The following is a 25,208-nucleotide window of genomic DNA, read 5'->3' as shown; positions in this document are numbered from 1 at the left end:
TCGTTGGTACAACATACTTTTAGTATTATGCAATAAAACGTTTCAGTAAAATATATTTTATTTTGTTAATTTAAATTCGGTCTACTGAAATAGTCTTTGAAAACTAACAGAAACATAATCATTCCAGTGATATTGTCAGGTCAGAGTGTTTACCGATCTGGAATAGGATAAACTACCGGAATAGGATACCGAATAATTAGGAAAAACTGGGCAAGGCAGAAATTGTAATGAAAACCATAGAAAATGTAAATAATTTTAATGTTATCAACAAAACTAACACAATTTTATTAATTCTTTGATACATAATGTATACCCACACATTTTCTTGTTTATATAATCATTCTTTCATTTTTTAGAATTATCAGATCACATAAGATTTTTAAGACTAACTAACACGCTACCCGTAATGTGGTTAGTTAAAATGTACAATAAAAGTAAATTTTTAGATACATTATATCAAAGATAACAGTATATTACAAAATTACATATTTTATGAGTTCAGTTCATATTTACGACTTAATACATACAGCTACATGTCACTCTCTGTGCGTCTGCCAAATAAGAATGTAATTATAACTTTGTAACAACAATAAACTTTACAGAATTGAACAATAGTAACATAACAAAATTCAGCAACAAAAAACAAAGTCACAACAAGACATTAAAATTACTATCATGCAAAATATCACAAGACCAACATGAGAGAAATTACAGTTTTTACTTAGCAAATTGTATAGGATAAAAATTTACCTGAGTATATATACTGGATTAGATGTAAAATGAATTAAATTCTTTTAAAATCTTTCTTCAAATGTTAGAAACAACTCATTTTAGTTATAAAAATACAATTTTTATTATCCTCAATTCCTATTATTACGCAAAAATAATAATGTTTTTTTTAACTAATAACACATACGGACCTATCATTCTGTCATATTTAATTGTGTAGTTTGTTTTTTAACATACCACTAGTCTCCATAACTATAAGGGATAATATAGGTATATATGTGAATTAAATGAATTACTATATCAGCTGCTCTCGTCACGTCTATTGCATTATACTAACATAAAATTGGAGTTATAAAACAACTATAAAAATTATATAAATTTTATTAATATATATAAAAATATAAGCCTACTCTCTATTGCCACCGTCACAGAGTGGAGAAATGTCTGTATCGAGCGGTGCAAAAGTCCAAAAAGTGAAAATTAGACCTAGTCTAAATATCTAGATTTAAAAATTTTTATTCTTTTATTTTTTAATGGGTAATAGCTTCTCATGTAATTCAAATTCAAATGACTTATATATACAAAAGGGCGAATTTAGGGCCATAAGGCCCTGTCTTACAATTAACCCTAATATAATAATATAGAACTTAAGTCAAATAAAACTACTACTGTACATTTAAAATAAAACAAAATTATTTAATAAAGGTATCTTTAAGAATTTAGTACACATACATTCATACAAAAAATTCATACACACATTCACTAGCACCCTATCCGTCCTCCAAAACCTACCCCAACTAACCCATCGCTGACATCTTTTCTAGCAATTTAGCTTTCAGTAAAGCTGCAAACCGATTTCGACTCCCACTGACTTAATATGGTTAGGAAGGGAATTCCAAGCTCGACAAGTAGTAACGACAAATGATTTGTTGTAAGTTGAGGTTCGATGGCGGGGAATAAGAAGAATTGATTAGGCCATTCTTGTCTCTCTTGCGCTTGTTTCAGAGATCAATTTGAATTTGTCAGCCAGATATATAGGCTCTCCAGAGTTAAGACTAGAATACACCAAAATAAGAATTTTTAATAATCTTGTATCGGCCAATTTTAGAATGGAATTTTGAATATAGATATGCGTTATATGATTGTCACGTCTTAGATCAAATACAAAACGTAAACAGTAATTTTGGCATCGCTGCAATTTGTTAGCCAGATCCACAGTCATATCATTGATTATAGAGTTACAATATGAAAAATGAGGAAAAATCAGTGTTTTTACGAGTAAAAGTTTCACACGTTCTGGCAAGAAATGCTGCATCCTCTTTAGTGCGTGAACTGAAGCAAACACCTTCTTACAGATGCCCACAACAGCATCACACCATCCAAGAGTTGTGTTCATAGTTAGACCCAAATTTTCCACTTTGTCACAGTACGGAAGAGAAACGTTGTTTACAGTAATTTTGGGCATATTATTTGTGTCTATATAGTTCTATAGTCATAAGTGAGAGATGACAATTGTTTGGGTTTTGTTTTCGTTAAGCTTCAGTCCGTGTTTCGTTATCCATTCCACCAGTTTTTGAATGTCAAAGTTTATGTTGCGTATTGTCGTTTGTATATCACGGAACCCACAGTGGGCGTAAATTTGTAAATCGTCAGCGTACATGTGATATCTAGTGAGTGTAAGTACTGTACAAATGTCAGTTACGTAGATTAAAGATAAAAGAGGTCCCAGTATTGAACCTTGCGGCACACCACCAGTGAGAATCCTGTAGTCAGATACTTTGTCAGCCACACTTACACACTGCCGCCGATTCGAGAGATAAGATTTAATCCAGGTAATACTAACCTCGGAAAGTCCTAAAGCACGCAGCTTTCTTAACAACAAACCGAATATAACACAGTCAAATGCCTTGGGGAAATCAAACAATGCCATAATAGTGCACTGACTTCTATCCATCGCTTGGCGAATGACATCAGTGTTAATGAGATTTGTTTAACAATCAAATGAAGCAATCATACATTAAGTAAAATAAAAACTATTATAGTTAGACTATAATATTGCACAAAACCAAATACCTCATAATGAGGTATGTCACTCATATTTTGAAAATATTGACATTAATCAATAATTTATTATTCCCCAGGAGGTAGAGGTAGGTGAACACACTTACGAATTTATTGTTACGGAAAGAGGTCGCCAACCTATTTCGGTGATATGAAGATGTATGTGAGAGCTTCCACACGACACGACCATTGATATCACGGGCGCGCCACGGTAATGCGTAAGTAGTGTTTCGTCCATGGCCGCTGGAAAGACCCCGCGCGGCGCGGTCCTTTGAAACTGCCGCCCGTGAGCTCAGTGGGGCCTGTTATCCTATGCGATCCTATCCTTTCACACTGATCGGATGACGAATAAATAAAAATATTGTAGTTCATACTTTATACATACTTGTTCATAGTACATTACTATTTAAAAACAAAATATTGACTACAATTTTTCATTTGTGCAAGATAGGAACTTGATTATTAATGTATGAATATATATTATAAATCAACAAAATTGAAAGTACGTACGGAGAAAGGCCACACGTTATAACCTAGCGAAAGCGGGTGAGGGGAAATATCCAGCAGGTAGTGGTGGGAGAGTTGCCTACAGTTTCCGGCTGTAGCCGCCACGCGCGCCACCTGACAGAGCGTTGAATAGCGCTTGCAGACCTTCCATGTCTGCCTTATTGTACCTTAACTTCAGAACTTTTTAATAAACCGTTTGCAGTTTTACGCTTACTATATACCAATCTACGAATGTCTGTATTCCATTCTTTAATAAAAATTCACGTTTTTATTTTATGAAGCGTTGAAAATACCCTTTATTACAAAACTTTCCACCTGATGTGCAGCTTAAGTTGAATCGAAATTGAAAGTTCAAAAAACTAATGCACGTATACAAATATTTAGTTACTTAAATGACATCAAAATGTTTGTAATAGCTCAAAACATAAGCCTACAATGAGGCAGATTCAAAACCCTTGCATCAGCGTTCACCAGAGTAAAAAAAACTCCCCCCCCTTAATTAAAATTCCTTTGTTTAGATTTCCTAGCAGTTACGGACCAAGTCAGTCACGGTAATGTCAGTTCTCCTGATTCTTCTGTACGCTGTCTGTCTACTCCTGTTGACAATTTACCTACAGTTCAGATGGCAGTACAGACATATTCTCGCCACCGCTGCCAAGCTGCCGTGTCCTCCCACCATCCCCATCTTCGGCAACGCACTACTGTTCGTCGGTAACATAGCCGGTAAGATTATTTACTTATTACTAATTATTTAGTCTTCGGTACCTATAATTTATCCTATTAGTGTTTGGTTTAAGATTTCTGAATGTCAAGACTAGGTATAGGAGGCTGTAATATCAGAGTCATCAAGTGTTTGGTCATCACAAAATATATTTACTGTGTTCAACTGCAGACAATCAGATGCTATTTGCTGATAAAATTAAATACTATAGTTTATGACAAATTTGAAGACTCCTGCCATATGGTTGAAGTAGATATGTGTGAACGTGAAAAAATAAAATATAATTAATTTCAAAAAAATTCAAAACTTGGATTGAAAGTCCAAATGTAACACATACTTTAATTTGAAAAGAAAATGCACTCCTATTGACGATACTGTCTCGAAGATAATTTTAAAATGTTGAATTCAAAGTCATTTCATAAGGAACAAGCCGAAATATTCTGGTAAAAACGTTTATATGATATATTATATAATAAGTTAGCAAAAAACCGATACGAGGGGTATCCAGAAAGTAACAGACGTTTTGAACTAAACATTTAACCGATTGAAATACAAACATTTTATTATATACATTTAAACGCTACACTCAGGCTATATTCATTGTAAATCCCGTTCAAATTGAGATATTTTTCATAACGTTACAAGTCTTTCGATTCCAGCAAGCTTTATAGAAATCTGAACCACTGATTAACGCCAGCTTGAAGTTCAGCGTCTCTATCGAAGACTGCGTTGCGAGCCAGGTCATCCAAGACTTGTCTTATACGATTGGCTGTACGGTGGTGTGCATTTTCGCGGGAAAACGAAATATTTGAGCTTAATTTTCGCCTACGCTTGTTTTGTATCGCTAGGCAATGCTTCACAGCACATCTCTGCGTTGCTTGAAGATTCTCGCAAGTAAATCAACCAGAATTACACCCTTAGCATCCCAAAAAAAGTTGCCGTAATTTTTCTCTCTGACAGAGTTTGGAGACATTTTCTTGGTTTTTTGGAGAATGGGTGTGCCTCCATTTTATAGACTGCATTTTTGTTTTATACTTGACATGCTAAGCCCATGTTTTATCACCAGTAACGATTCGATCGAGAATTTCGTTACTATGTTTGTTGTATTCATCGGGAAAAAAACCTGGCACAAAATTGTCGTATCCAAGCTTCCCTACGACGAATTTTTTAAATCAGTACACAATTATTTTCACTCATTCCATTTCCATAAACTTCACAAAGTTAGCGATAGATTTCAATTGGTTTATAGTTTTTTACCGACAAAAACCTTATCACTGAACTTAATTCTCAAGTGGGGGGATTTTCAATAGCACCGCACGACTACAGCTCAATGCGTACTGAACGCCAGAGTGTTTTAGCACCAAGATGGTGGCTGTAGACCCGTCCACTGCCGCACCGTTCAAAAACGTGTATTACTTTCTGGATAGCCCTATAAGAAAAGTAAGTAATAATCTATACAAAACATGAAATTGTTATTCATCGATCATTGTAAATTGTTGTTTACGTACACTTAGAACGTATTGCCTTTTTCACCATGGTGTAAATCGATAAATTGTGTACAAATAGAAGGTATTAAAACTATTTTCATACAGAAATTTGGTAATATTTAATAATGTGAGGTTTGCATCTCCATAAATCAATTAGAATCCATTTTTAAACTGCTTAACACCTTGGTTTGTAGTTGTTGCCAAAATTACTAATTACCATAAAATATTACAAACAAACATCTATTTTGCCTAGAGTTGTTGTACTGACCGGTATGTATCAGATACATTATGTTAACTTCTTTTAAGGTGGCTTAATTCTCTTTTTAATTGCACTCTGCCAAATATTATAAACTTGAAATACAATGATTTTTATATCTTCATATTTTTGAGTTTAAAGATTAATGTATATAATACACCTTTTATTTGATTCCAGATGTGACTAAAAAATATATTGAAAGTCACTACACAGTTCGATACCATGTTCTGCTTTTGGATAGGCCCAATTCCTATTTTCGTAGTAGTGGACCCTGCGGATATCCAAGTAAGTACGACTTAAAAATAATGATAATAAGTTGTTTAATGTTTATAATGTTGTTTATAATTCTTAAAATTTAACAAATAACTTATTAATTTTTAGGTCACTGTTTATCATTGCTATACGGTAACTACAACGTAAGTGGAATGATAAAATCTATACGTTCACATTTACAGCATATATATTGTGTCTTACAGCTTTACTTTGGTTCTACCTATTATCTATTTGGAGAAGACAGTTTCAAAAACTGGTCCTTCCTGCGTTTTTGCGAAGCAGTTTAGGCATAATCATGGGCAAAGGACATTAAATGTAATACTACATTACAAGTCTATAGTACAACACTTTTTGAAATACCATTTAACAGATATATTTCTTTATAACGATAAGCCTCTATTCCTTATTAAGTAAATATAACCTACAGGTTTTAAACTAATACTGATATAACTAATAACTCACTGAACACACTGTGGGAATATAATATTTCCTTTGATAACTACATATATTTGTTGCATGAATAAATATTATCATGTTATACAGGCTGAAGGATATTAACAATAATAAAACACTTGACGTTTATATAATATTTAAAAATTTTGTTTAAAATGGTACATTTTTACTCAACTCTACTTGGTATGCACAAGAACCTGATTGCAAAGATCATCTAATCACTTCTGTTGTCACTAATTGGTCACATACCAAGGTGTTTTGAACGGGATAGCCTAATTTCCTCTGGGACTGTTATTGGAGGTCTAGCGTTGCGTATCTTGCTGCCGTCACCAATTAGCATCGTCGCTAGAGGTTTTCATATAATGGATAATTCCGGTCCTTAATCAAGGTGCGTGGTTTTTGTATATCTCGCTCCAGAGATGGTCACGTGTTCTTAAAACTGTAGTGCACCAAGCCCCGTTTAATAGGGGCCTTTTCTCGAGTTATGTGCTGTCAAGAGGGCATCCTTAATTTAATGCCCCCTCTTAACACCTCCCCCTTAAATACCCCTCTTAAATACCCTCCATTAATGCTCCCCCTAATACCTCGCCCCTCCCTCTGAGGTTCCTTTGATACTGTGTGCAGTTTACTCTGCCATACTAATACGGTAATATTAAATGAAAACTTTGTAGTTCAAGATCATCCAAAGGTATTTCCATGTACCAAACCTGTGTTGTGCTGTCCCATATGAGGGAGTACACGTCAATACATTAAAAAGTACTTACTGTGACTCTTCACAAACCTATTTAACCCTCTACAATCCAGCTCTCTCCGTTTAACACATTAATATTGTAAGGTTTTTCTCTAGTTATATTTGTTTAACGAACTTATTCCCTTACATGTCTACTCGTTTGGTCCTTCGATTCGGATAATTGTTCTAGCGCTTTGTTAATTATACTTAATACTGTACACAACCATTTTGCCTTCTAAGTTTACGTGATCTCGTTCGTCTAAGATAGGTTAGAGTAATTTATTCATTACAGTAGATTTCGTCAGGTTACCCCTCTCTAACTCTAACCCTGAATTTGAAACCATTAGCTTTGTAAATCTATTTCGAATGTAAATTCCCTCACCCCGCGTTCATCAATTTTTATGCTACGAACATTTTGTTTGTAATCCGCGCAATAGAAATTGCATGTAACAGAGGCCTAGATATTAAGATTCTGGGTATTCCTAGTTTAACTAAGATTTCAATCCTGATCCAGCCTTTTGGATAGTTTATCTGTGTCGCCAGCCTTATTCTGTGCCTGCCAACCCTTGGATTCTCCTAGTAATTGTAACTACACCATAATATTCTGTCATAATCGGAGTTCTAGTGGGATTTAAGATAACGTGAACTCAGATTGTGACCACCTTTTGGCAGTTGTTTCTCTATTATACGATATAGACAGATATTAAAATCGTACAACTATTAACTGAATTACTTCTTTTCAGATTCTTTTGAACAGCTCCAGTATGTTGGAAAAAGATCACGTTTACTCGCTGATCAAAATATTTTTGGGCAATAGTCTTCTTCAGGCTCCAGGTAAGGACATTTTATTGTTAAGAAAATCTGACTTTATATCTAGTCAAAGTATCTTTCTCATCTGAATACAACACAAATTTAAAACCGATATTGATGGTTTGAACTTAGTCCCAATTTGCCGTTAAAGACAAAGCTATCGAGATATTATTTATGATTTAACCGGATATTTACAACAGTAGTCTAGCAAAGACTTAATGGCCATTAAGATTTATTTTTAATAAATCGTGCAATTTAAAATTAAATATGTGCTTTTTTATGATTGAAATATTCAAGGCCTCTTTAAAATTCTGAATACACAGTATAATGTAATGTAATTTAGGCCGAAAAAATATATTTCCATTAAATTACACTTTTGCTACAGTTCACATGTGGAAGAAGTATAGGAAGCTGATGAATCCCGTGATGCATCCCTCTAATGTAGAGCACTTCCTTCCGGTCTTCAATGAAGCGAGTAGGAAGTTAACAGAGCGGTTCTTGGTCAGCTCCTCCCCACCTGCAGATCCTACTGATGAGATTTTTGAAATGGCCTTAGATGCTAGCATAAGTAAGTATGTTGGGTTTTGGAAGTGGAGAATATATAGCAAATTAAATTAAAACTACACATAATTAAAACCAGCATTGGAAAAAACATTGTGTTGTAAGAAATTCTATTCATTTGTGAATGAGTATTGTTTATACTATTTAGAATCAATTATATAAGGGCCGTAAAAGCTGTGTAAAATTAAGTCATCAATGTATATTTTGGTTTATGTATCATTTACTTTTATTATTTCTCATGGCATAGATCATCATTAGCCGTTAAAATTACCTGATGTTTTAATGTGTCTAAACGTTTAACAGAACTGGTATTGGCCATCAAATAGTTATGATAAAAACAATAGTATAACTGATTTTCTACAATTGATAGAAACAGGCTTTGTCGGAGCACAACTGGCTTTCTAGACTCCAATAATTGTGTCTACGTTTGTTTCAATATTATTTATATTTTCTCCTGATAAATAACTTCATATAATTGATTTTGTATAATTATCAGCACTACATCTTACAAGATGAATTAAATTTTGCTAAAAGAATTTTCACTCTAACCACAAAACACAAACTTCGTGTCCAAATTTCCCTTCACCGCTGATAATTTGAACTTCGTTTTTATCCTATAATTCACACACTGCCACGAACAGCGGAGGCTCCCATAATATTGTGCTCACGGAAGAGAATCGTACAAACTATTAAGGACCTGAAACGATCTTAGATTCGTGTTGTTTTCCACTCCCTCTCACCATCTGTACTATAGCTTTTGATTGAAAGACCCCATAAATTCCTTAGTGCATAGGCTCCTCTTAGTTGAAGTTTTCTTTCGAATAAAAGATTCCTGCTAGTTGAATCGATAACGCAGATGATAGTCGAATTTGTCAGTTCACAATTTTGGACATTCTAGGAGGTTTAAAGGGTCGCATTTAGCTACACCTTTCGTCAACCTCTTCGTAAATGACCTCTGCAATGTTATCAATAATGAATGTCTCATGTTCTCGGAGGAAGTTAAGGTATTCTTCGAAGTAACTTGTTTGAAGGACTGTATCCACTACAGGATACCTTGTAGTCTACTGGTGCCTGGTATAAGCAGAATGCAATGGACTAAATTTTTAGCAATAGTGCCACTCTGTTTAGAGTCACCTCCCTCATCTCCCCCCCCCTTCCCAATTGTGTTCGAAAACATGCTTTATAATTTAATCAGACCTTTGAGTGGTAATGAATCTACACGTAACCGTTGGAACCATGTGGATTATGTGTACAACATTTCCAATACTCTGATGTGATTACTATGCATAGTGTTTATACAATTCCGTTCTCTATCGACTCAGCCCAAAGTTCTCAAAGTTATAATCCTACCGATTCTGGAATACTCTTCAGTGTAAAGAGTTCATACCTATCTGGTCATGTTGCAACACTTGGACGCATGCAAATCCGATTTATGAGGCATTTTAGATTGGGTCAGTTTTAATTTTTACCTTTAATTCCCATCGATTCTCTCTCGCACTACCATTGTCGTTGTCAAGGATAAAGATAGCTTATATTCTGCTCACTGAGCTCAAGTGAGATAGAGATACATTATATCTGTCCTAATCTCCAATAAGGATAAAAATAGCTTATGTTCTTCTCACTGAGCTCAAGTGAGAGAGATACATTATATCTGTCCTAATCTCCAATAAGGATAAATATAGCTTATGTTCTGCTCACTGAGCTCAAGTGAGATAGAGGTACATTATATCTGTCCTAATCTCCAATAAGGATAAATATAGCTTATGTTATGCTCACTGAGCTCAAGTGAGATAGAGATACATTATATCTGTCCTAATCTCCAATAAGGATAAAGATAGCTTATGTTCTGCTCACTGAGCTCAAGTAAGAGAGAGATACATTATATCTGTCCTAATCTCCAATAAGGATAAATATAGCTTATATTCTGCTCACTGAGCTCAAGTGAGATAGAGATACATTATATCTGTCCTAATCTCCAATAAGGATAAAGATAGCTTATGTTCTTCTCACTGAGCTCAAGTGAGAGAGATACATTATATCTGTCCTAATCTCCAATAAGGATAAATATAGCTTATGTTCTGCTCACTGAGCTCAAGTGAGATAGAGGTACATTATATCTGTCGTAATCTCCAATAAGGATAAAGATAGCTTATATTCTGCTCACTGAGCTCATGTGAGATAGAGATACATTATATCTGTCCTAATCTCCAATAAGGATAAAGATAGCTTATATTCTGCTCACTGAGCTCAAGTGAGATAGAGATACATTATATCTGTCCTAATCTCCAATAACGATAAATATAGCTTATATTCTGCTCACTGAGCTCAAGTGAGATAGAGATACATTATATCTGTCTTAATCTCCAATAAGGATAAAGATAGCTTATATTCTGCTCACTGAGCTCAAGTGAGATAGAGATACATTATATCTTACCTAATCTCCAATACGGATAAAGATAGCTTATGTTCTGCTCACTGAGCTCAAGTGAGATAGAGATACATTATATCTGTCTTAATCTCCAATAAGGATAAATATAGCTTATATTCTGCTCACTGAGCTCAAGTGAGATAGAGATACATTATATCTGTCCTAATCTCCAATAAGGATAAAGATAGCTTATGTTCTGCTCACTGAGCTCAAGTGAGATAGAGATACATTATATCTTACCTAATCTCCAATACGGATAAAGATAGCTTATGTTCTGCTCACTGAGCTCAAGTGAGATAGAGATACATTATATCTGTCCTAATCTCCAATAAGGATAAAGATAGCTTATATTCTGCTCACTGAGCTCAAGTGAGGTAGAGATACATTATATCTGTCCTAATCTAGAATAATTGAATTACATTGCTGCCACAGATTATAAAGTTATTATTGCTGTCTTAATATTCCTTAATTTAAATATTCATAGAACTTCTATTATTATTCGTAACGTCTTGTTAATATTTATTGCTTAAACATATATTTTAAATATATTGTTGTTAGTTATTTATTAATGCATTGTATTATTGATATAATGTAGTTAGCTTATATTTATCACTATATATTTAGATTTATGTGCAGCACTTTTTAAAAACATTTATTGCTATAGGTTACTTACAATCTTAATACATTACTATCCTGCACGTATGATATATATTCTAGATGTATATGTTTGCATGTAATCTTAAGCTGTAAGTTTTCTTGTGCAGTGGGTTCACAGTTGGGATAAATAATTGTGTACGTCTGTCTGTCCTGCTGTATCTTCACTTATGTCAACATTCTCGCTTTAGTTCCGTGAAGTCCTTCAATACTCGCCTTCTTTACTATCTTCGGTGAACTTTTATGACCTCGTACTAAGACGGCCACAGCCTTTATTGTCTGCCCCTGTTTCAATTCACTATTTGTAAAACACAAACTGAACCATTGCACTACAGTAAATTACAATGTATCCTGCGTTGTTTCAGGGACGAACCTTTCAAGAAAAGTTATTATTGATGATTTCAAGGATGTAAAATCCATAACTGATAGGTAAGCACACATTACAGTTCGTATTTAGCAATTAGAAATGTACTTTTCGCAGGAAATTAATTATTTAATGTGCTTTGTTATCCTTAAACTAAATTACGCATATTTCCTTCTGTTCTTAGTGTGGGCAGGATAGTCGTCCTACGTGTTTTCAAGGTTTGGTTACATATTGAATGGCTGTTTAAATTCCTCTATTGGAAGGAGCTGGAGGGATCTATCAAAATTTTGGACAGGTGTATGCACTTTGTCAATCAGGTATGTTGAAGTACTGGATGTGCTAAAAAGATGAATTATAGAATACGGGGAAGAAAACATTTTATAGCACCAAATCCCGCCCAAATAAATTTACTTTTATACACGTTATTTTTGACAATTGCTACATTAAGTTAGTTCCTAAACAAACTATGCATTATATATTTTAATGGAATTCTTTAAATGCTTTATTTTTATACTTACATTAAATACAACATATATCACATATAAATACAGTTGGATGGTTATTTATCAATAGTCAATTATGGCGTCTATACACATTTTACTTTCTGACAGTAACGTGAAACAATTCAGTAAGGTATAAATTTCAGCTTATACTTTCCACCATTTCTAAAACATTCTTTTTCACTTCCTAACAACTAATTATTGGTCTCAAATAACATAATCCATAGGCCATGAGTAGATTATCTAATACTCCTATGTTTATATTCAGAATTATTTGCACTTTTATGTATTACTTTTTGCATTATAAAACATCAACTTTTTAAAGATGTGTAAAGAAGAGGAAACTGTTCGCAAGGAAGGGATTCCAGACACAAGTCCAAGTACCGAACGTGAGTACATATTTGCTTGTTATTATAGATTGTTAAATGATTATTGTAAGTAAATGGTTACTATTTTGTTCATTTGGAAGGAATAATTGTACCTTTTTATTGATGATATGATCCAGGTTTCTACTAATTGCACGTATGGAAATAGACAGATACCGTCCCACAACTTTGGTTCTAGCTAGAAGGGTTTTATCACAATTCCCTAACTGTAAATTTCACAAAGAAGATATGGTAAATATCATTGCCCTTTTTATACTGGTTAGCTTGGAAAGTGAGACAAAGAACCTGGCTCGGAGGCCACAAATGTATAGTTTTAGAGATTGCAATAAAGAAACAGCTACATCCGGAGATAGGACACGTTAAACATGAGATAGAAAGAGCGATAGAAAATGATAATAGATGCCAACTCACCGATATTGATATAGCAGTAGATAGTAATATCGCGGTTCTAGAACACTTTTGGGATAGACCGAAACTCAACCCAAAATTACTATTCAAAGGAACATAAACCGCTGCTGTTTAAATTCTAAGTCTAAAGTACCATAAATAAGAAAATATCAGTGTTAAAATAAGGGATGATTGGGGTTGATTTTAATTTTTTGTTATTTAATAACAATTTCAGTCGAACTCGTTTGTGTTTTAAGTTTCAGGTTTCTCCAATAATTTTTTTATTTTGACATGAGTATTAAAAAATCGGGAATGATTTCGCCCTCGTGGATAATTTAAATCGAAAGAATTAGGTAGTTACTATATGTGTACCAATTTTGATCAATATGTGTACCTAATTTGATCAAAATCTGTTAATTAGTTGAAACTAGTATATCTCATGAACTATTACAGCTTTTTCGATTACATTTGGTACATAGGATCAGCAAATATTAAAAACCATTAAATCATCACTTCCAACCCAACCATTAAGATGATCTTGATATATATTTTTCTTTATATCACCGCAATATTTTTAGATATTCTATTGAAATAAAGAATGAATAATTCTATCAGTGCACAAAATATCAACAATATTCAACGAACGTTTTATAAATATTTTTTTAACAAATTACTGAATTTCCATTCTTAATTACATCATATGGTAAACACTTCTCAGAAACAACAACATAATAAAACGCATTTGCAACAACATTTTGAAAACTCATATTGATAAATAATGTTTTTGAACCAGTAATATTTGTCAAACTCTTTGTTTCATCGATGACATACTTTGGCCTATTTTCTATAAATGATTTGGATATGTAATAAATTTCAACATTTTTGCAGTAAAGCTTCTTAAAAAATTTATACATCTTATTCATAATTCTGAAAAAATTTCCAGAAATGTTGAAATTTTGTAATTCATCTGTATGATAAAAACCACTTAATTTCACTCTTTCACTTTCATATAATATTTACATTAAAAACATCTAATTTAGAAGGATTTTGTTATTGATTAATCTGCCTAACAAATTTAGTATTGAAAATATTTCTATAAATATTTATAATATCAAATTAATAAGTTGTTCCAGAAATATGTTATACTCAATACATACAGTTTTTGTTTTTAATACCACATTATCGTCTTCAGCTGTTATGAAACTAATTTGTTATAAAACCCATCTTTATAGATAGTACAATTTATATTTTCAAATAATTCTAATCTGAAATTAAATACATTGCCAACCGCTTTAAATTTTCTAAATTTAAAAGTTATTTCAAACCCATTTGAATTTTAAGAAATAACATCACTTTTATAATAAGAAATGGTTTCTTTAATTATACTTAATTCGCTATAATCCTCCTATACATTTATTGTGTTTTCTTATTTCAATTTCAGAAAATAAAAACTGTATGAAATTGTAAATTAATCTAATATCATTTGTTCCAAGATATGACGTCTTTTGTTCCATAAGTATAAAATTGAAATTTTTATCGTTACAAAATATTTCAAAAGTCAATATTAAACTATGTTTCTTTATTTGGATCGTTAAAATGTTGCTTGCTACTTGGATAAAAACCATTAAACCCTGCTATCTCAATATTGCCCGAATAATCTTGATAATCCACCAATCATTTAGAAATAATTTCAAAAGCATTTAGTAAAATTTGTTAAAAGTATTGCAAAATTAAAGTATTTATAATGATTTTAATAAAGTGTTAACAATTATTTATAAACTTTATCATATTTAGGATTTTTGTCTTTAAATTTTTCAGTTTCAGCTTCATATTTCAATAAAATTTGCGAAGGATAAGCTCTATAATATTATTCTAATCAACTAAATTCCAAAAATTCTGGACTCAAATGTTTATAATGGTAAATCACAGACATATAAAAAAAATTAAACGTTACAATATTAAGATGCTTAATTACAAAAATGTTTTATACGTGCACAATACATTAATTTTATTACACGTACTTCAATAAATATGTCAATTTTGTTTGTACGTAATTCGTTCCTTAAGATCCATAAACTAAATAATATCAATTTATTTATTAAGCATACGTATTTAGGTAGAGTTTGTGTAGTGACCTATGGTCTAATGCAATTTAATTTCAGTTAGATGGACGGAGGGAACTAGTACGTATGGTTTCCTCATGAACTAAAGAAATGCCACAAAAATACTATAAAGACATCATAATCTACCTCATCATCAGGAAGTATTTTTTTAGGACGTTTGCTACTATTAAAGTTTTATACATTCTGTTAGTAATAAAAAGGAATCATTCAATGTTAAAACCAAGTAACTATATAACACTTGAATATAAACATAATACAAATTTAGTCATATATTTATGTTTAATTTTCAGGCTTGTCAGGCATAAACTTGCTGGATGTAATGTTTGAAAATCTGCCAGTAGTATCAGGGGACCATGATTGGAGGGATGAACTTATTAGCATGACAATAATTGTAAGTATATACACTAAGAACTGTGATTCAATAAACTAAATAGATTTTGCAGGAAATCTATTCAATACTGATTCTAACTATAAAATAACGCACAGATAAATGTTTATATTTCATTATAGACCTTTAGTTATTATTAAAATATGATTGGTCAGTTAGTATTATAGTTTAAATAGATTTTAATAATGAATTTTTCGTAAAACATTATAATGTTTTATCGTACATTCCATTAGCAGAAAATTACATGTATTTCTTATAAACCAGTTAAGTAAGTGTAAGAATTTTAAAAATTTTCTTGCTCTTATAAAGAAAATCTCAAACTAATCTAGAAGTTTGTAGATTTAGATCAGCAAACGTTAATGCTGGCTCTAAAATCAAAAGTTGTTTGTTAAAATATTCTTTATAAATGTTTTTAAAATAACAAATAAAATTTTGTTAAGTTCATAAATCACGCATTACTTAAAAAACGATATTTATGAGGCAAACATTTAAAGAGGCATATGTGCAGTTCAATTTCTTGAATTTTATAATTTGAAAATTGTTTTAATATAAGTTTAATCATTTATTTTTAATGGCATAAAAATGTTAGTTTGCAGATCACTGACACTTGTCTTCATTAAATTTAATGAAATAATAAGGATTGCACATCTTAATTGTGGTTATTAATTAATACGTTAATCTCTGACGTAGGATAAAATTAATTTAATATTTAACTAAGTGAGTTAAATGAAATATAAGCGATTTAACTTAATTAGGAATAAAATAAACTATTAAGGTCAAATCGTTTTATACGCGATTTCCTGTTAAATAATCGGGACGCTAGGGCATATAATAATTATACTAAACATTCCTTAATTAAGTGATAGCCACTGGAAGGTATTTCCATCTCCCAACCTGTTTTAGTATAATTTTAATGTAAGCATGAATATCACTTTAAACCCCATAAAATACAGTCTATGTACTTCAATTAAAATATTTTATTTATCTATCATCCGATTTTATTGGTTGAGTCTGGGAAATATGTTAAATCTAACAAGCCTAATCATTATCGCATCCTTCACCCTCCAACTGGCAGTCATTTTTTCCTGTAGTGGCGGCATGTTTTCGAGCCTCGTGCAAGGGTTTTTTTAAAAATTTATTAAAAATATAAATTAAAAGTTATATATATAGAAGTATATATTTTTGTGTTCAGAATTAAACATATAATAATATTAGTATTTAAATTTGGCCTTAAAAAAATGTTTACTAAAATTTTTTTTCCATGGAATTCAAAATTTAAATTTTTTTTTTATTTGGGGGGGACCATACTTAGCAAACCAAGTTATAGTAAGAAAACTATAAAAGTGAGAGTACCATTGTGTGTCAAATTTATTCTAGTTTCAGAAACACATAAGCATTATACAAATTTATGAAACTATAATAACACTATATAACAAAAAGCAGCGATGCGCATAAATTGTGAAAATAGGGTGTATATGTAAGAGTTTGCTAATAAAAGTTTTACTAATACAGTTTTACTTCTATACATGTTATAATGCATATTTTAGTACTCAGAATGAAGTAAATTATACAGCAGTAGTAAAAATAAATTCCATAACTTTTTTTTTGAAGAGTCGAAAAAAGTTTCATTTTGTCATTACTCAAAAATTTTGCGAAAAATTTTCAAGAAATTTATTTATTCTAAAATATATTTATTTGCACTACTGCAATATTTAACAATTCACCACACACTAAACACAACACTAAAACACAAATAAACCTACTAAAACTTACTAATAAACACGACTCGTCACATCAACAACTCAGACGGCATCGACAACATGGCGGTCACATCTTTTACGTTCCAAACTACAAACTTGGTACGTTGCAACTACAATATAAAGAGGAATAAAACTATAGTATTCCTTAGGCTTTTTTCCCCCGAATCCAATGGTGCATGAATCGAATCGATACGTTGCCGGAATATACTGTTATGAGTGATTATGCAAGGGAATGTTTGTTTATCAAAATATTGACGAACAACAATCCGCTAAGGGTTATGTTTATCAAAATTTTGATAAACAACAGTTGGAGGGTTAATGCTAAAAGAGCCCGCTAACACCTCCTTGGGACTCAAAAAATTTACATAATGCGATGGCGCATTGATTCGAAATCTACCTTATGATAAATATTAGCTATAAGTATATGAAAATATTTTGAACAATATGAAAACTTAAGAAGTAATATAAAAGATTTGTATGAATTAAAAATACATATTTAATCAATTGCTTAACTAAAATGCATATCACATTTTTAAAGATCATATACAAATCGAAAAAGATATTGGATTTGTTACAATAAACAAATAATGGAAATCAATAAATTTTAAATACTAGCCTCAATACTATGGTTTAGTTAAGGACCTTCATTCTAACTCATGAGCCCCGTCTTGAATGGGAGAAATAGCGATGATAACGTGATTTCGATGCTTCATTTAATGAGCTGGACCTCATTCGTGAAGATAAATATATTTCTCTGAATAATAAAATCATATCCTCTAGTTTAGTCGACTTTATTAACGAGTTGGAAAAATATAACTCATGAATTTTGTCTTTGTAGTCTAATTGTAATGCTAAAGATAAAATTATTGCTAACATTAGCTTAGACATAGAAGCTGGGAATAAACAAGAAATAGAATTGGCCGACCTATTAACAAATCTAAATTCCATAATTTAAAAAACGGAGGGAAATCCTCTCTTAATAGTAGACGGGACGATGACACTAATTTTTATTTTATTTTCAGTTTTTTAGCAGCAATGTTGAGTATGAATCGTAAGAGTAATTTTATGGGTTCCTCCCTAACTCAAATGGTAAAGCTGATTATATAAAAAATTATTTAGAAAACTGAGGTTTTTTAATGAAAGTTATGTATTTTTATGAGTTGGTAATAGTAATAGGATAATCTTAAGCAAGATACTGGTCCGCTCTGAAACTTAATGTTTGCTGACATAGCTAGTAAGTTAGTAGTTCATATAAGCTCACCCTAGGGCACAAATGCATTTCCTGTAAAAACATTTTAGCCAAGATTGGGTTTAGTGTGAGTTGGTTCTAAGAGTTCAGTTGTTCTCGACATAGTAATGAAAAAACAATAAGATATACCAATCGTTTTCTAGTTCTTGAATTAGAAAACAATAGCCTAAATAATACAATCATCTGTAATATATCAGGAAAATGGGAAATTAAGGCATTTAAGTGCCAAGCGAAAAACCTAGATCATCTGTTATTAACCATAGTTATTTAAGGGCAGTTAAGGAAAAATTTTCTCACAACAATGGTTTGCACTTAAATACAAGAGAAAAATAGTCTGAGGCCTATAGTTTTTCACATTTGTACTCTCTTCAGATTTTAGTTTTTTTTTTTTTTAGCATGACTTTTGATATTTTTATGCTGGATGCAAAAATTCCCTCTTTGAATGATTTATTGAAAATGGTTACAAGAGGTATAAAAATTTGATCTGCACAAGTCTTCATTGTTTTAGATGATATTTCATCGATTCCTGTAGAATTTAACTGGAAGTAAACCCATTTCTTTAAGACCACGTACTTAAAAATACTCAGAGCTAAGCTCAGGCTCTAAATAACATTTAATAGGAGTGTCATTTAAGACGCAGCCATTATCACCACGTGAATATACTTATATAAGCAACCACTAGAGTGAGATAACTGGGATCGAGTTACTTGTCATGACGTCTAATCATGTGTCATGTGTCATGTGTCATGTGTCACGTGTCTGTTGTGTGTGTCTTGTGTGTGGCCGTCCACTTCCAGTTGCTGCAACGTAAACACCGGCATGATAGCATCTAAACCAGCAAGATTCTTAACATCTCAGTACACTACAGTAACAGGTGACTTAAAGCTTGATCTCAAACATTTGCAAACTGTTACTCAGCCAAGTGACCTCTCTCTCAAAGTACTTTATAGATGAGTTTATCTTTCGGCAGGAAAGATTTGAACTATGTGAAATTGAGAAGCGCTGGTTGCTGGAAAATAAGGGTTTGGCAGACCTCATAATGAGGCGCTTAGTAAGTACTAGCTTCCATATACTACTGAGTAGTGCCAGACTGCCAGAAATTGTATAGGCCTTATTCAAACCGTTATAAAATGAAATTTTATGAATTTAAATATGAAAAATCTAACTTTTATACTATTATTTTTACTTCTAGGCGATGACTTAGAATCCATAAATGAGGGCCTAAAATGTTTGCTCATTCCGTTTTCTGAAGCCAAACGCCATTCCGTTTGTTTTATATTATATGAATTAATAAGAATCACTATATTATAATAATGTATTTCTTAATCATTCATAAATCATATTGGCACGAGAAAATGATTAAGTTACTGACAGAACGACAAAGTTGTATTTTTGTCAGAATCACATGTGTGAATGTTATATTACAAAGTTTCGCTAAGCTATTCAACTATTAAAATGCTAATTTGCCTCTTGAATGTATTACATGTTAAGATCTACAACACTCTTATTGATTAAGCGTGAACACATAAAATAGTTTAGTCGTTTTTGAAATGATCAGGAAATGTTTTTTCTGTTTTAGGCATCTGACACAGTTGTTTCAGCTCTGGCTCTTACACTTTTCACACTAGGACACCACCCGGAAGTCCAGGTAATGTACAGCGTTTACCACACATTATTATCAGATTCACAAATATACAACTATGTATAATATATATTTAAATTATATAATATGTATATTATGTAATAACAAATTTAGAATAATTCCACAGATTTGAGAATATTTTACTCAAGTAAAGAAAATCATGATATTTTAAATTTGATCTCTTAAAATGAGAAATAAAAATCAAATTTAGAGAGTCGTGCCGGCAAGCTTTCAAAAAATTGCAGCTGTTGACTCTGCCGTGCCTCAAATTATTTTGGAGACAACTTAGTTTTGTATGAGTCAATTTGCTTAAACCATATTCCAAGACATACACATGTATGGGACATGTAGCAGAGCAAACTATCAAACTGGGAGACACAGAACTGTGGTTTATAAACGCCTACCCCCGCAAGTGGGTGTGATTTTCCTCACCAGACTGCCCAATTCAATTAAAGATGCTCCAACGCCTAAGGCGTCAAAGGTCTTTCTTCTTTCTACTAATGCACATAATCTTTACTCATTTCAACACACTGTATGGCCGAGTCAATCATATTACAGATACGAAAAAACTCCCATCTAATACCCCTTTTTATTACTTACTATCCAAGCCTTCTGATTGTTCCAGCACCCGACCTTTAAGGCAAGGTTCTCTCGCTCATATCAACTGTTGACGGGCCAAAGGTATAATATAGGAGAACAGCTAAGTCTAATGTCACGTCGTGGAAGTCAACTAATTTTACCAAACATCGTTCCCGACCTGAACTCGAATCCTTGTTGTAAAAATTACATAACGAATTTTAATCCTGTCAATACATTTCTACCTCAGGACTATAGAACATTTATAAGTATTAGAATATTTCTTATGACATTTATTCATTTAAAATGTTCAATTTTCTTTATTTTAAAATAAATTATGTACTAAAGTGATACAGTACCTAATTTGAAAAATTTCCACTTATTTATGAAGTGATAGACTTTAACTCTATTAAAACTCTCAACGATGTAAACAGCTCTGCTAAAGATGCTTTGTGTACGTTAACACAATCGATTTATCTGAAGAGGGTTAAAATGAGTAATGAAATATTTGCTAGATATCACTTTAAAATAATCAAGTTATATATATATATATATATATATATATATATATATGTGAAATAAAATAACTACTACGTTAGTGTATTATAGTATAGTATATAACTGCACCGTGACTATCACTGAAGTATATCTAATTAAATCTTAGATATCGTGTTTAGAACGAGATATTCATGAAGATCCATAACGTAGCTGGAGAACTCAGCCCTAACGTCACCACCAAATTATCTATATTTACATTCTAGCTCTCATGTATAGAACGAAATAATCATGGAGAACGAGAATGTAATTCGGAAGTGGCAACCTGATGTCACCTTCGAAGTATATCTAATTATATTTCAACTCTTATGTTTAAAAACAGATATTCATGGAGAACCAAAATGTTGTCAGGGAACTGCATCGTGACTTAAGCCACCGAATAACATATAATTATAATAGAGATAATCATGGAGAACCAGAATGCAGTTTGGAAACTGCAACCTGATGGTACCGCCGAAGTATATCTAATTATATTCTAGAATGTAGTTGGGGAACTGCACAATGACGTTGACGCCGAATTATATCTAATCATATTTTAGATCTCATTTATAGAACGAGATATTCATGGAGAACCAGAATGTAGTTGGGGAACTGCAACCTGATGGTACCGCCGAAGTATATCTAATTATATTCTAGAATGTAGTTGGGGAACTGCACAATGACGTTGACGCCGAATTATATCTAATCATATTTTAGATCTCATTTATAGAACGAGATATTCATGGAGAACCAGAATGCAGTTTGGAAACTGCAACCTGATGGTACCGCCGAAGTATATCTAATTATATTCTAGAATGTAGTTGGGGAACTGCACAATGACGTTGACGCCGAATTATATCTAATCATATTTTAGATCTCATTTATAGAACGAGATATTCATGGAGAACCAGAATGTAGTTGGGGAACTGCACCGTGCCATCACAGCCACAGTGTAACTAATTTCATTCTACCGCTCATGTGTGGGAAAATATATTCATGAAGACCCGAGAAATAATTGGAAAACAGCACCGTGTCATCACAGCCGCAATGTATCTGATTACATTCTAGCTCTCATGTTTAGAACGAAATATTTATGGAGAATGTAGTTGGGGAACTGCATCGTGCCATCACAGCCACAGTGTACTAATTACATTCTAGCGCTCATGTTTAGGAAAAGATATTCACGGAGATCCAGGAAGTAATGGGAGACCTCGAGCGTGACGTCACCTATGCCGACACTAACGCAATGACGTACCTGGACCAGGTCATTATAGAAAACATTAGGCTACACGGTAGCATTGTTATGACCATGAGACATGCTGCGAGTGATACTAAGTTAGGTAAGTCGATGATCTGTTCACCAAAATGAGTAAGTCCTTTCTTATTTGTTTGCAGCCTGGTAGCCTAGCATAGAAGCATGCTTATATTATGGTCCTATTAAATACTAAGAGTTATATTATTTTTAATATTAGATTTTAAAAAAGTAGTTTATCTCATTTATTAGATATAGTTGACTAATGACCAAGTCTGTTTATTCTGAAAAGTATTTTAACCAATGACACAGTTCTCTTTGATTTTTAGAGGGTAGCCGTACAAAGTAGAGTATGAAGTTAACATGCGCTTTTGTTTCCTTCACTTTATAATATTCACTTCACTGCGCATCTAACGTGCGCGGATGGTGTCTTGACGTTTCCGTCACTACTCATTATCACATACATTTTTATATTTGCCTTCCGGTGCCTGAATAAGTTTTCTATCGTAAAACATAACTACAATTCCCAAAAGCAAATCAGAGTTTAGGACATGAAAATTCAGGTCTTGTTTGTTTAAACAATTACTATATTTCTACGGCCCAAAAATATTTACCTCAATGGCCAAATATTTTACGAAATAACCTAATAATAAAGATGCCAAGGCGCGTCTGAGGTGTCATCTGATCGGAAACTGTTATTACAGTTTTGATAAGGTTACCTCCTTCGTTGTATAAAATATGTGCCAAAAACCATTTAGGTTAGGCTATAAATTTTATAATAATTACTTTTAATGTGATGGTTAATTCTGTTGTGACATGCACATAAAACTGCTTTGTTATAATTGTACAAACACGTAGTTTGTTATGCTTTAAATATTAATCTGCAAATACTGTTTTATTAATTAAATTGCAACATTTGGTTTAAAAACTCGTTTTGAGTGTTTTGCGGTTTGTCATGTATATGCTATTTAGTGGGTTTAGATTTACTAAGGTATACAAGTATAATGAACGTTACGAAGTACTATCACACCACATCCGGCTACAAATAAATAAAAAGTAAAGAGTGCATTTTCATTCATAAAAGTATCTTATTGCTTATAGCATCATGGTTGACTTTCTCAGTAATGTAGAATGCAATAACCTAGCATAAGCACACCTGCTACTTTGTTAGCGCAACTACGTAAACACTGTTTGATTCTAGCCAGCTGTACTCTACCAGCCGGTAGTCGGGTGGGGCTGATGCTCCACGCTATGGGTTGGAACAAAGAACGGTTCCCAAATCCTGAACAGTTTCAGCCTGAACGGTTCTCTCCGGAACAGAAAAGACTGCGACACAACTACTCTTTCGTCCCGTTCAGCGCTGGCCCCCGCAACTGCATAGGTGAGTAACATCATATAACAAAGTGATTGAATTTTGATAGCCATAAGCTTGCAAATATTCTTTTGTTGGCAGGGAAATATAAGAGTACCCCTAATCCTCGTAATATTTACGTTTTATTTCCAATTTTTAAACTAAAATTAATACCGAATTGGTTAATATTGCGTACTTTCATTAACATTTATTTCGTAAGAAATTATTAACATTCATGGTAATATAACATTGCAAGACAAAGTATAAAACTAATATAATTTCTTAAATCTTAATAAACTGGCTTCAACAAATTTAAATTAAATCAAGATATTAAACAAATAAAATATAATTTTATATAATAATCCGAAAGTAACTCAAAACCCATACCACTAAATGTCCTAATGCTCTGCCAAATTCAAGAAACACGCGTATTGTAAAAAAAGGCCACGCATCAAATAGACATTTCTTTCTTTCTGCATTCCTTCTAAATATACGGGGTAATGTTTCATAACCGAGAACAAGGAACATACTGTACCTCCTATTAAAGTTAGAATCATAATTATAAACTGCATTTCAGTAACTTATTTCGTCTTGTTTCTCCATGTTTCATGTTTCAAAGGACTCCTACAAAATAGTTTTCAATAGTTTTCTTAAACACTGATATAGATTAGGAAAAGTGTCACAGTAATTCTGAGGAAATTTAGTGATTTTGAAAATTAGAATCTCAGAACTCAGTTCTGCTCTATTGCTCCAGGACGGTCTTTTTATTTATCTTCAAATATGAACGTCTTTTTGAAGCCAAACACGAAAACGTCCTTTTCATGAACACCTTCAAACCAATTTCCTGGTAGTATACTTTTCCAAACCTTAAATATTTATGAAGAACTATTCTGAAGCAGCAAAATTCGATTGGATATTTTTTGTAAAGATCTGTGGACATACATAAAAAATTAATATATAAACAGATAGATTTTCATAATCTACTTCTTTTTGAGGTTGATTAAAAATTTGAAATCTACCTACACT

At 32.4% G+C, this 25,208-nt stretch overlaps 1 protein-coding gene across 1 annotated transcript in view; it reads left to right on the top strand.

Moving 5' to 3' along the window:
• Positions 1–24,256, top strand: part of LOC124373044 (cytochrome P450 4c21-like) — a 38,525-nt gene extending 14,269 nt beyond the window's left edge. Inside the window, exons 2-12 of the mRNA XM_046831449.1 lie at positions 3,816–4,020; positions 5,939–6,046; positions 7,961–8,051; positions 8,413–8,595; positions 12,036–12,099; positions 12,219–12,351; positions 12,860–12,923; positions 15,721–15,821; positions 20,407–20,475; positions 22,751–22,919; positions 24,033–24,256. Coding sequence (XP_046687405.1) covers positions 5,984–6,046; positions 7,961–8,051; positions 8,413–8,595; positions 12,036–12,099; positions 12,219–12,351; positions 12,860–12,923; positions 15,721–15,821; positions 20,407–20,475; positions 22,751–22,919; positions 24,033–24,220 — 1,125 coding nt within the window. The 5' untranslated portion in view covers positions 3,816–4,020; positions 5,939–5,983 and the 3' untranslated portion in view covers positions 24,221–24,256. The remainder of the gene's footprint in view (positions 1–3,815; positions 4,021–5,938; positions 6,047–7,960; positions 8,052–8,412; positions 8,596–12,035; positions 12,100–12,218; positions 12,352–12,859; positions 12,924–15,720; positions 15,822–20,406; positions 20,476–22,750; positions 22,920–24,032) is intronic.
• The last annotated feature ends 952 nt before the right edge of the window (positions 24,257–25,208 follow it).

The sequence above is a fragment of the Homalodisca vitripennis genome, unplaced genomic scaffold, assembly GCF_021130785.1.
Source record: "Homalodisca vitripennis isolate AUS2020 unplaced genomic scaffold, UT_GWSS_2.1 ScUCBcl_4728;HRSCAF=11083, whole genome shotgun sequence".
NCBI lineage: Eukaryota > Metazoa > Arthropoda > Insecta > Hemiptera > Cicadellidae > Homalodisca > Homalodisca vitripennis.
This window is presented reverse-complemented; position numbering and strand designations above follow the sequence as displayed.